Source organism: Panulirus ornatus, chromosome 21 (genome assembly GCF_036320965.1).
Source record: "Panulirus ornatus isolate Po-2019 chromosome 21, ASM3632096v1, whole genome shotgun sequence".
NCBI lineage: Eukaryota > Metazoa > Arthropoda > Malacostraca > Decapoda > Palinuridae > Panulirus > Panulirus ornatus.
In genome coordinates, this window is record NC_092244.1 from 11,362,858 (window position 1) to 11,376,381 (window position 13,524).

The 13,524-nt window shown below is 42.2% G+C and overlaps 1 protein-coding gene across 3 annotated transcripts in view; it reads right to left on the reverse strand.

The window, feature by feature from the left end:
• Window positions 1-6,316, reverse strand: part of LOC139756361 (uncharacterized) — an 84,819-nt gene extending 78,503 nt beyond the window's left edge. For 2 of the 3 annotated variants that reach the window (XM_071675728.1, XM_071675726.1), the window contains exons 1-2: window positions 6,212-6,306; window positions 3,217-3,769 (exon numbers count right to left, since the gene is read on the reverse strand). In XM_071675728.1, coding sequence (XP_071531829.1) covers window positions 3,217-3,291 — 75 coding nt within the window. In that variant the 5' untranslated portion in view covers window positions 3,292-3,769; window positions 6,212-6,306. Of the gene's footprint in view, window positions 1-3,216; window positions 3,770-6,211 lie in introns of all 3 variants that reach the window. The other variant, XM_071675727.1, reaches the window with a different exon arrangement.
• Between the last annotated feature and the right edge of the window lie 7,208 nt (window positions 6,317-13,524).

Genomic DNA, 13,524 nt, shown 5'->3' on the forward strand with positions numbered 1-13,524 from the left:
ATATATATATATATATATATACCCTTCTGGCTCATGGATGTTATATCACATACAAGCCACACAGGTGATGAGAACGTTATTGACTTTAGAATTTTCGTTAATATCGTAAGTAACTATTAAAGACTGAGAGGGTGGCGGGTATAAAGTGTAATCTTGGCGGCTTCAGTAACACCCCTGGAGTTAATGAGGTTAAAGTCAAGCGATCAACAAAGTTATTCCCAATAAATTTCCACCATACGTGGCCACTCAACGTTCTCACGCTCAATATCATCGTATACTAATGCATGTTTTATCAATACTAGTGAAGAAGCTTACCCTTAAATACGAGATTACATACAGTTTGTACCGAAGAGCATTACCAATTCATTCTTGTCTTCCCTCCTGATAGGTATCTCGTTTTCTGTATATTATGATGAAATTCGCATCCTGTTCACACACAGACATACGTACCCACCACACTTATTTTCTCAGCCTTTCCAACGTACGATTCAAAACTATCCCAGCAGTGAAGAAACCCCTTGAAAACCCTCCACACCTTCCCATTAAGAAGAGAATAAGCAAATGCTTCTCTATTACACACATTACTTTTTCATTGAGCGACGAATACAAACCCGACGAGAGCAAATTTCCTCCGCTTGAGCAATCACATAAAACGCAGCTTATGAGAGAGAGAGAGAAAGGTTTTTGTAAAGTAGAAAACATGCCCTCCTCCACCACTCTGTGAATATGCCCCAGCACTGGCGACGCAGGATGGATTTCTGCATCCACAGATGTGTACAGTATTTCCAGCTTTTTGTGAGTGAGTGAGTGTGTGTGTGTGTGTGTGTGTGTGTGTGTGTGTGTGTGTGTGTTTGTCTTGTTCCCATGCCCGCTGGACCAAGGCAAAATATTACTAGGATGGGAGTAACGTTATAATACCAAGGGTCAGTGAAGAGCGTGTGTGTGTGTGTGTGTGTGTGTGTGTGTGTGTGTGTGTGTGTGTGTGTGTGTGGTATTCTGGGGTCGTGTTGTCGTACTCGAGGATCGTATTATCGTGCTTAGCGCTTGTACTGTCGTCGTACTTTATGGATCGTCATATCGTATACTCCAAGGATCGTAGCGTCGTACTCAAGGATCGTCATGTTAAGTGCACTATGGTCTTACACCGTCGTACTCGAGGACCGTAATGCGCTGAAGGGTCGTAGCGTCGTACTAAATGTCATGCTCAAGGGGTCGTACCGTCTGTCGGCAAGGATCGTAATGTGGCGCTCACTGGTAGTACCTTCGTACTCAATGATCGCAATGGCATGCTCGAGGGATTTACTCTCGCACTCAAGGACCATAATGCCGTGCTCAAGTGTCGTACCGTCGTACTTAAGGACAGTTATGTCATTCTCAAGCAGGGCTCGCAAGGTTCGCTACTCGCGGAGCAGCGTAGGAATAAACGGGATGAAAGCGTTACAAAAGGCGGACTTTCTCTGGGTCCCTGGGCAGAAGTAATTTTTTGATATGCAGCTGTTGTTGAATGTGTGTGTGCTTGCTGGAGGGGAACATATCCTTTTGTCTGCTTCTCCGTGTGTCTCTCCCTGCGTTCGTGTGTGTGTGTGTGTGTGTGTGTGTGTGTGTGTGTCTGTTAGCGCGCGCGCGCACCAGTGTATTTGTGTGAATGATAATGATAATTCATGAATGATTTATTCAAGGACAAATACCATGAATAAGAATGAAGAAGACGTGGAACCGACTCTAGTAAATTGTATAAAACAAAAGTAGTAAGAGCAAACAAAACAAAAAAAATCTGAAACAAATTGTAAAAACACGTTTGTCTCTTACATATGACTTCGTACCCTCAGTGAACGTCACATTACGACCGTGAACTTTGGCGCCGTCCTTGAAAATATAAAGCCTGTCTATGTTTCGTCCATGTGTAATGACCAACGTACGAGATGTCGTGTACATAAGGTCAGGAAGACACGCGTGTGTACTTACGGACAGAAATACAGACATGCCCCACTGCTTTGCACGAAGAAGCTTTCAGACAAGACATCAGAAACCCAGAAAGAAATCCAAAAAATAGAAAACAAGGGCAAGAAACTGGAAGTGAGATATTGGAAACTAGAAACCGAATCACAATCCAGAAACCAAAATCATTGAATGACAACGCAGATCCCATAACGTACTATATTTCACTATGATAATTTCAAAATTGAGTCAACTTACCTGAAGGAAATTGTGACATAACATCAGCAAATTAATCAACAACTGATATATATATATATATATATATATATATATATATATATATATATATATATATATATATATATATATATGTTATGTTTACCAAATGGCGTCCTAGCTACGTATCTTCGTTGTATATCAACTGGCTGTTATATTTCTCTTTTGTGTCTCCCGTGATGATGTGATTATTACACGAAAGTGCTCTTAGGAACTTATCGTGTTTAATTTTCCCCGTGGACTAATAGGAATACACACACACACACACACACACACACACACACACACACACACACACACACATATATATATATATATATATATATATATATATATATATATATATATATATATATATATATATCTGCCAGGAAATAATGACATACCATTTGTTTATTACCTGTACTTGATAAGCTTTATGATGACAGTAAGGGATTTTTAAGACAAATGTAATACACAATTGTTCAAGATATATGCTCATGTACAGTTACAGTATACGTGCATATACTTACTCATTATCTATCAATTCATCTATACATCTAACAAGTATTATTTCTTCATAGACGGTGGGACTGTTAGTTCCCTGTGCTTGCAAGATATGTGAAGAGAGACATAGGTTCACAAGTTTCATCAACATTGTAAAGTTATACACGAAATATGTATCCTGGATTACTACAAGATCACTCTATAGCACTTCTAACCAAAAGTACACGCTCTAAACACACTCGCAAGATACACTACGCGCTATGAACACACTCGCAAGATACACTACGCGCTATGAACACACTCGCAAGATACACTACGCGCTATGAACACACTCGCAAGATACACTACGCGCTATGAACACACTCGCAAGATACACTACCCGCTATGAACACACTCGCAAGATACACTCTATGAACACACTCTAAGACACATTTCACAATCAGTGACCAAATCACGATCTATGTTCATAACATGGAGGCTTCCTTCAGTACACCGGGTACGTGAAGAAGTACTTACCAGGGAATACATGGCACATGCGTAACTTCCCCTCCGCACAGACCGCCAACAACAACACGAGTTAAGAATGGCCATGGTGGGTCGGGTTGCCCCTCACAAGCAATGATGAGAAAAAATTTCCACTTGAGCAGCGAAATTTCACATCTTCAGGACTACGTTTTCTATATATAATCCGTATGAAAAGGATCTTCACGACAGGATTTTATGACCATTCAAAATAGACCTTGTCTGTCCGTATGATGATGGTCTCCGGATTGGACTCCTAATATCATTGAGGGATTAATTCCTTGTTTTATCAATGTTCTCTGCGAACAATCGTGTTCACCTTTGATCTCAACACAACTGAAAGTTTACCTCGAAATGGAGTTAGTTTTACACCTTACGGACTTTGTTTACTTCGGCGAGCGGGCGCCACCGAAGAGTCTTGGAAGAGCAAGCACTTCACATACACTTCTTAGTTTCTCGATCAAGCCACTCTTCGCCCTTCAGTTTTAGCCAGATAACAAAAAACTTCTTTATTGCCAACCTTTCATTGAATCACAGTATCACCTAACTGTTTTCACATCGTTGAGGAGAAATCAGTATCAAATTGAGTTACGTGAGGATGACCGACACATTCAAAACACCCGTTAACCCTCTACAACCCTTCAAGATTCCCAGTCTTCTACAACCCTTCCAAGATTCCCAGTCTTCTACAACCCTTCCAAGATTCCCAGTCTTCTACAACCCTTCCAAGATTCCCAGTCTTCTACAACCCTTCCAAGATTCCCAGTCTCAAGCGTAACTCGGGAGGCTAACTAAGAATTCTAAAAGTTTACTCGGAGGACCTCCATCTGCTGGACCTCACGTTCCTACCCCCGGGGATCACCTCAAGTGTTCTGCTGCCGCCACTTTAGGCGCCGGGTAATGATGTGTCAGCCAACAGAAACTCAGGCAACGTGGTGTCCAAAGGACCGTAATTTCAGACCGGGAAGTAAATTTAGCCTGATGACTCGGGGTCTTTGACGTGAGGGGTTAAGTTCGGAGGCTTCAAGTGACACACCAGGTCGCCTCGGGTGCTGATTTTATCCATGCTTGCGTAAAAGGGTCTCTCAAACATCCCGTCTGGGCTCAATGCTTTCCACCCTATTGGTGTCTTAAGATGAAAATCTTACTCAACCTCTACGGTATTATCTAAGGTGCTGAGCATCAACCAGTTTCCACGCCAAGATGAAATCATATTGGCCTCCAGAAAAATAATCCTGTCAAAGGACTTCTCACTCCAAACAAGTCCAATCATTTCCCTGCTGCCAATTGTAGAGAAGCCCTGAAGCCACAGGAGATCTATAAGAGGAGTACAGGGTTGAATAATAATAATAAAAATAATAATAATAATAATAATAATAATAATAATAATAATAATAATAATTCAGAAATGCGTGGGATTTAAAAATCATCATTAACAAGAACACGTTCTTTTTTCTCGTCATTATTACTATAACAAAATGCGCTGGCCTTTTCTCACCAATACATGATGCTTCAATCTCAAATCATTCAAAACGTAAAAAACATCCGTTGGTCTTTTATAAACATGAAGGTGCTTTGGTTTAACGACATAACACTAAATAACAAAATAACGTCTTAAGTCTCAAATTAACAAATGACAAAGATACTCTGGTCAGTGGTCATCAAAATGACATCAGATGGTAGGATCTGGAGGTAATATTTATATCACTGGAATATGTATTTGTGGTAGTGAACGCGTGGCAGGATCAGGGAGGACCCGAGCAGACAAGAGCCACCAGACCACCAGACTAGGTTAGGTGATGTACAGTGGGAGAGGGGGAGGCCGACGCCGGCGGGCCAACCTCGTAAATCTCTGGACTCGCCAACCCACGTTTCCTTACCCACCGTCGCTGTCCGATGCAGGGAGAGGGAAGCTGGATTCTGCTGCGGAATATATGAACTTTTTCTCCTTTTTTTTAAGCGCCTCGCTAGGCATTAACTGCACTATACGATAATCCATTTCAAGAATGAGGTTTTACTATAAAAATAAAATCGTCTCAAGCTCTACAACATTAACTGGATCTGCTGCGCGGAGAGATCTTACATGCAATAGGGCAATGTTTATGTTCTCACTAGGCCTACATTATTCATACAGGGGAACCTGTTGCATGTTAGGGAGTGGGGGATTTTTCTAGGAGGGGGATAAAAACACTCCCCTGCTTTCTCTTAAGTCCACATCATGTACTGGTAAACCTGTTGCAGGCGCAAGAAACATACTACTATGGGGGAAACAGATTTTACCTCATACGACCTGCGTTAATTATACTAGTAAAACAACACCAGGATAATTAAAGCGAATGAACTCATCAAGTTCCACAGCTGTTGAAGGGAACTTGTACACACACTGTCCAACCTCTTCAACATGATGCTCAGCATGTCATGCAAGAACGAAACACCTTTGAATTCTTTAGTTTCTGTACTATGAATATGAGTAAAAAAAGAATACAGTTCGCATTCGTTACCGCATCACAAGGTCTATACAAAGATACACCTGACTTTTGTAATTATCTTCATTCCATCAGTTTACTGAAGCTGTATTGCTACGTATACTTTGAAGTCAAACAGTAAGATAACTTGTTACATCAGTTTCTAAGCTGATGTACTTCATCAAACATACACAAGTTACTATATACAACGCTGCACTATGCGTCTACTGTTTTCGTAATCATTTTTGTCTGCGGGAAAGGCAAAACAAACTCTTTCTACACGAAAAATATGGACACCACTTTTTTATGCACAGTTTGTATTCTACGTAAGTAAATGGTGTATTCTGCACAAGTGTCGGTTCATTATGTACATGACGCTTGATTACAAGCACTTCATCGTTTCCTAAAGCTGTGAGAGATGAGAAAACTCATTAATTCTCTTGACGGTCTTTTGGGACTATAATCAAATTCTTTCATGCCACTGTCTACCAGACTCTAATATTTCTTAAAGCCAGAAGATTCACCAGTCAGCTTTAATCAATAGATCAATTGGTTTCGCCAGCACAAAACAATCTCTCGTAGAGCATCACGATCATCCACCACCACTTTCGTACTGCCGGCGGCGCACTGAGTTTCCACACACACGTGGACCTTCTCTTATAGTGGCCGAGGGGCGGAGCGTAGTGACGTCATCACCATCACGCGCCCAACACCATCCCATCTACTTCGTTGACACATTTTGACGACATGATAGCTCAATAACGATATCGCTTCGAGTCAGAAGACATCATCAGAATATGAGACACATAAAAATGCGTGGCGTTTTACAACGCACGCGGGCGGGTAAAGAGTTTCAAATATACTCAGCCACGAACATGATACACAGGCCATTACTCAAACATGAAAAAGTTTCGCCTGACAACAGAAAATGGAACATTAGAGACTACACAGTTTGTTCATGTATGTAGTAAACGTAAATCCATATTCATGCTATAATCTTTACTCTTTAGTTGAGCATATTTTTGCTTAATATTTGTACGTCAAAAGCTGATTCATTAGGAAATACTTATCTATAACATGCGTCCGACAGAACTACATAGCGAGGTAAAAGTCTAAACATGCATGCAGTTGTTCATCAAGTGTCCATAATTTTAGTGATATCACATCTGCCATTCAGCTGCAGCTACAACACTGATCATAACTAATCTTAACCAAATGTATAATTTACTATTTCATCATGAGGAGAATAGTAATTCTGTGCGATGGAAATGTGCTCTTCGAATCAAGTAAGGCAGGGGGAGCTACCAGATGTGTTCACCATAAGCTTTATAATATTACTGTAATGAGCCCACCATTATCGTTACCATTAAATCTCCCAAGACAACTACAATCACCGTTACCATTTCAAGGAGCACAATAGCTACCATTAAACCTTCACTTGTACGATAACGAGTTCTAATTTTCCCAAGCCAAAATCACGGTGGCTCCCACACCTCAGGAATTCCTGCCCTGGAAACTGATTGTTGCTAAGTTATCAAATCGAATAACGTGAAAATAACCAGACTATTCAGCGTATCAAAGAATAAAGCATTAACGCAAGACTACACGCGAAGTAATTTGATTTTACACAATGCTAAAGGAAATTCATTCTAATCTCTGGGTGGAAATACACTTGTCACTTACAAAACATTGAACAGTAGCCGAATATTTGAAAAATTCCATACTGTAGTGGATTTCAACTGCTATACCGATAGGAAGGCTCGTCATGCGATTTGCACACACAAACAATTATTTGACGTTGGTGCGTTCGGCAACCTGATGCGACAACTCATTTCTTAAAAATTCGTTACAATCTCATTTTCTGATATTCAAAGATGATTTATAGTTGCTTAAAAAAAAGCTCCAATGTGAAACTACAACTCCTCTACTTCCACTATACAGATCACAAATACTGAATGACTGATGACAGAAAAGCACGCTGTAAGATATATAATTTAATCATTCGCATTCTGAGCATTTTTGAAAATCAGCATTATTTCGCCTGATACACCTTGCCCAGTGTATTGGAAATGTATTTTGAATATGGTCGCGCATGGCAAGAGCAATACATAAAACCTTAAATGTGAAACTGCTATGATCTGAACAATTACATGAAAAGACAACTATTTCAGATATAATAAACGGATAAAAATGTTTGTGAATAACGAAATAATTGAAGATTTGCGTAATCGAATTTCTAATTCAATTCTGGTTCGTTGTTTATGCTGCGATACATAGCGAAATGAGGACGCCTTAATCACCGTGGAATCTAGAAAACTTCCTAGAATGCTGATAATATGATCTTGATAATGCTTACTGACGGTTACGTCAAATTAATCTTTCATATCAGACCACAAAATATCTGTCAGTAAGCTTGTCTGCGTACTAAACCTCCCAGAAATCAATGATGCACTTTGTGATGATATTTGCAAAACATCCTACTGCACCAGATGTGGGTGAGGCTGCCTGAGGTATGATGACGCTGACCGCCGCCGACAGTTGTTGGCTCGTGACCAAAGCCTTAAGTAAGGAGGTCAACGCAGAGCCTTATGCAATGGGGTCGTTTAGGTATAACAAACGAGTTCTTACGTCGTTAAGACTTCATTCTCACCCCATATCAGAAGGCGACTCCACGCACTTCTCACTATCAGTGCGTACTTACCAACAACGAGGCATTCAACTTTGAAACGACAGTACACTGATAACGGTAAAGGCAACTTGTCCTCTTGCTTCAGTTACCTGAATAATTACAGTGTTATGATTTCGTTCTTATGAAAATCACTGGATTCATTTTCTAAATAGGTTTTTTTTGAAGCAAGATAGTAGACTCAACCACAAAAGATGAGATCCAGAGAGGAAATTTTGATATCCCGGATTACTGCTCTCTCTCTCTCTCTCTCTCTCTCTCTCTCTCTCTCTCTCTCTCTCTCTCTCTCTCTCTCTCTCTCTCTCAATATCCTCGTTATCATCCTAGTTGGGAAGACGTTAGTGACGACTCTTACACCGTGTTCCACCTGTCTAGTGGGCGGAGTCTTGCTAACGTAATATGGGTAAGGTCAAAGGTCAGGCCGATATACCTAACAATCATATTCAAGGTATGTACCTTCCGTGTTCAAGGGTCGGACTGCCGTACTTTAGAATCGTACCGTCGTGCTTAAGGGTCGTAACGCTGTCCTCAATGGTCGTACCGTTGTGCACAATGTTCATAACGACCGAGGTCATATCGTCGTGCTCAAGGGCACCCTGTCGTACCAGGGGTTTATACCACCGTGGTCAAGGGCTTAAGAGAATCAAATTAAAAGTTGCAAGTGACACAGACGGTCGATACGCGCGATCTTGTGTCGCCAGCAGTGCAGCACAGTTATTGGCAGTTAAAGAATGGCTGGAAAATCCGTTTGGAAAATATCAAAAAACATCTGTATTAAGTTCCTTGGCGAAAGTCGAAGTTTCCCCTCATGTTATGAGCCAAGTTGAGTTTCGGATTAAAGCCTTTTCTTCCACCAATAAGTTGCATATAAAAATCAAACTGGAGTCGTAAGTCTTATGGGATTCAAACCTTTTGATGATGGGAAAGAAATGAACTAATGTTTCAGAGTTGATTTATTTCTTTGACAAAGGTTATGATCGAGGTTTTGACCGAGGTTATGACTAAGGCTATGACTAAGGTTATGACCGAGGTTTTGACCGAGGTTATGACAAAGGTTATGACCGTGGTTATGAATAAGGTTATGACCGAGGTTTTGATCGAGGGTATGACTAAGGTTATGACCGAGATTATGACTAAGGTTATGACCGAGGTATTGACTAAGGTTATAACCGAGGTTATGCAACTTCCAGCAGCAAGGAAGATGACCGAGGTTTTGACCGAGGGTATGACTAAGGTTATGACCGAGGTTATGACAAGGTTATGACCGAGGTTATGAATAAGGTCATGACCGAGGTTTTGACCAAGATAACGACTTATGATCAATGTTATGACTAAGGTTATGACCGAGGTTATGACTTAGGTTAAACTGTGCCTCCCGACTACGGACGGGCCACGGACCACGATCCCTACGTGTCTGCCGTGATGACACGCAGGCGACACACCAAAGCACGTACACAATACCTCCAGCTGCACATTTCCTTAAAAAAACCCGTTGACCAATAATGAAGGTGAGGCAGTAAGGGTGTAAGAACATGTGTCCATCGCACGGCTGCCGGGGGATGATCAAAGAACAACGAGAAATGTCGCCGAATGATCATTCTACCGCCGGCTGACATGTAAATAAAAAAATAAAGGACGAAGTCTAAGGCAGTATGAAAGGAATTGTATAGAAGATGAAGCATTTCTTGACTGCAAAAAAGCAAACTTAAAAAGTCACTGAAATGGTGTAGATTCTAGTCGGGTCGAACAGTTGGGTTGGCTGTGGTGGTCCTTGGTGCCCACCACCCAGTCCGGGACTAGAACCCGGACCCTTGTGATACACTGGTCATTTCTTTCCTCCAAGACTTCCTCCTTCACTAGCCCGGCGGGCGCTCTCCCTCCCCTACCTACCACATACATAGCTTTACCTGTTTCCGTTAGCCGGGGCCGAACGCGGGAGCCGCCGACGGCGCGCTACGTGGCGTTCATCATGCAACTTCCAGCAGCAAGGAAGATGGAATCTGACCACTAAGGTGTTGAGAGGATGTTGGACGATACATTTTCATACATACCCAAACATCAAGTGATGTCGTCAACAGGAAATTTATTCAATCCATTTTGCTGCATCACACTTCAGGGTCATGTAAAGTGTACAGGGTGGACAAGAGTTGAGGAGAGCCAAGCAAACCTGTCGTATGCTACCCAGACCCACACGGCTGCTCCCACTGACACAACTCACCCTCCCCACAACCCTCTAAGCCGAGGCTTTCTCATACTCTCCGCTAACAGCTTCCTGAGGTACGTTACCTCTCTCTCTCTCTCTCTCTCTCTCTCTCTCTCTCTCTCTCTCTCTCTCTCTCTCTCTCTCTCTCTCTCTCTCTCTCTCTCTCTCTCCTTCCCTCCTCCAGCATGTCCCTCTCAACCACCACCTCTCTGCTCACCAAGAGATGGGGGGGATGTCGAGGTGCTATGCCGCGCCTAGCGAGCCAATTAACACCCCCTGAACAAGAGGATGAGACCCTTGAGCATGACCGTACGACCCTTGAGCATGACCGTACGACCCTTGAGCACGACTGCACGACCCTTGCGTATGACGGCCTGGCCACTGAGCGACCCTTGAGGGGTCACGCTAACGCCCCACTGACGCCCCTTAAGACCCCAGGTTTGCCCAGTTGCCTCAACCAAATCATAAAAAATTGATATAGAAACATAGAGAAAATTCTATCTCTAACTACGTGTCCCTGTATCACCGTTGGTATATAGACATGAACTGAGCACTATGTACATATCTGCAAAAACATTTTTCATGTCTATATAAACTCACAAGTACAAACTCACCACAAAGATAGATACACAAAAACGCAGAGCACTGAATGCGTTAACAAACACATCACGACATAAAAATGATATATGTAAACACACACATACACATATATATATATATATATATATATATATATATATATATATATATATGTGTGTGTGTGTGTGTGTGTGTGTGTGTGTGTGTGTGTGTGTGTGTAATTACCTATTTGTTTTGTACAGGAAGTTTTACACTCGTGGAGTCCCATCTCTTAAACATTCTCTCCTATCGTACAACGTCCTAAATCTATGTATGCTGTCTGAATCAACCATGTCTTCAGTCATCATATTTCACTGATCCACCTTTAAAGTTCCTCTTTAAATTTTTTTTTTCCTTAATTTCACGTAATGTCCTCTGGTACATCCATCGAGGAACTCTCCACTATTTCTGTCATTAAACAAGTGTATGAACCTAAAACTCTGTGATCAGGTCACCCCCTCACTCTTCTCCCTTCCAAAATGGGCAAACTTAACGCTCCTGGCCATTCCCTGTGACTCGTCTCTCTTAATTCTGGGACCATCTTTGATGTTCTCCTCTGAACCTTCTCTATTAGTCTTTGTGCTTCTCTACGTGTGGTGATGACCAAACTTAAGAAGCATTTTCTACTTTTGGCCTTATGTAGGACACTAACAGCTCGCTAAAATTTACCTATCAATTTCGTTGAAAGCTATTCCCATGATTACCAGAGGACAGCTTGTCTCCTTAATTATTCTCCTAATGTGGGACTCTGGCGACGGGTTAGGGACGGTGTCGACTCCCAAGAGCATGATTGTTATTTGTGTGTTACGAAGAGAGAGTTTTACACTAGTGTTGCCCCGTCTCTTACCTCGTATATAGTTACCATGTCTTGATTCCTATATGTGTTTACACACACACACAATACCCACCCTACGCCAGGCTCCTAAGTATCGGCCAACGTAGAGGGCAGGGTTAAGAACTGGGATTGCCTGAGGGCCAACCGCCGCACCCAGGATTCGAACCTATGCAAGCCCTTCCTGATGATGGACAGTAAAGCCAACAGCCACACTAAAGAGGCCCATGTGTGTGTGTGTGTGTGTGTGTGTGTGTGTGTGTGTGTGTGTGTGTGTGTGTGTGTGTAGCGAGACAGGATCTAATCCCAAACGAGAACACGTAATCCTCTCAAGGATTACCATGACCCCAAGGATTACACAAACTTAACCCCAGGGTTTATGACCTCCTCGACCAAGACAGAGGAGCCGAGGATGAGGGTGACACCCAAAAATATACTAACACCCGTAATGTCTGGGAAGGTGCCAAGAGTCTGCTGCAAAGGCGCGGTTCTTCCTCCCAGCGCGGCAAATAGACACAGAAAGGAAACTTCTTTACGGCCGTGGCGACCTAATGGAAGAGCATGTGGTGCCACAATACTAATCATAAAATATTTCTGTCGTCGCTCACAAAATGTCAGCCTTGGGCTGTTCATTTTATCACTCTTGTTATACCTGATGTGTACGTGTGGCGCAAGAGAGGTATACACATAATGCACAGGAAAAGATAATGATAAAACAAAAAAATGCAAATGGGGGACTACTTGCGAAGGAGAAACGTACCTAAGTGGGAGACAAATCAGGTACAGGGGAAAGGAAGTAATGAGAGACAAACCTCTTACACGAGAGAGAGAGTGAGATCCCACTTGAGACGAATGGGAAGGCTTGGGTGGACTGTGTCTTCTTGCAACTGCCAGCAAGCATTCGACAGTCACCACAAAGAGGGTGGTAGCACCTTCGAGCGTTCAAGGTATTCTACCACCATCCATGCTTCCACTGCACGCACGGCCTTCCTAACGCATGATTCGTCTGCCTATGGAGACATTCTCACGGTGACTTGTGGCACCACATCGCTGCACTGAATGACCATTAAATCCACGCCGTAACAACTTTATGATCAGTCGAACAAAGTGAACATCGTTGAATGTCATATGCTCGCTGGTGATTGGTAAAGCCCTGTGACTACTGATCCCGCCAATTGCCTGAGATGTAAAGATAATAATGATAATATTCCACTGAGATGGATCTAACAACCTACCTTATGGCACCACAACTACACTTGTCTACAGAAAAAAAAAAAAGACCACTTTCTTACCTTGTATGGCTCCTTATACTCAACTCGACCTTATCACAAGCCGTCATAAAGCCTGTTGTGGAGTAGGGAGGGAACAAACCTTTTTTTTTTTTTTTTTAACCCATGATCTTAACATTCATCATCGCTTATTATCATTTTAACCCAGGACCGACTGTGCCCAAGGGAGGGTGTCTGAATCCTTACCGAGGTTAATGTTCTTTAAATGC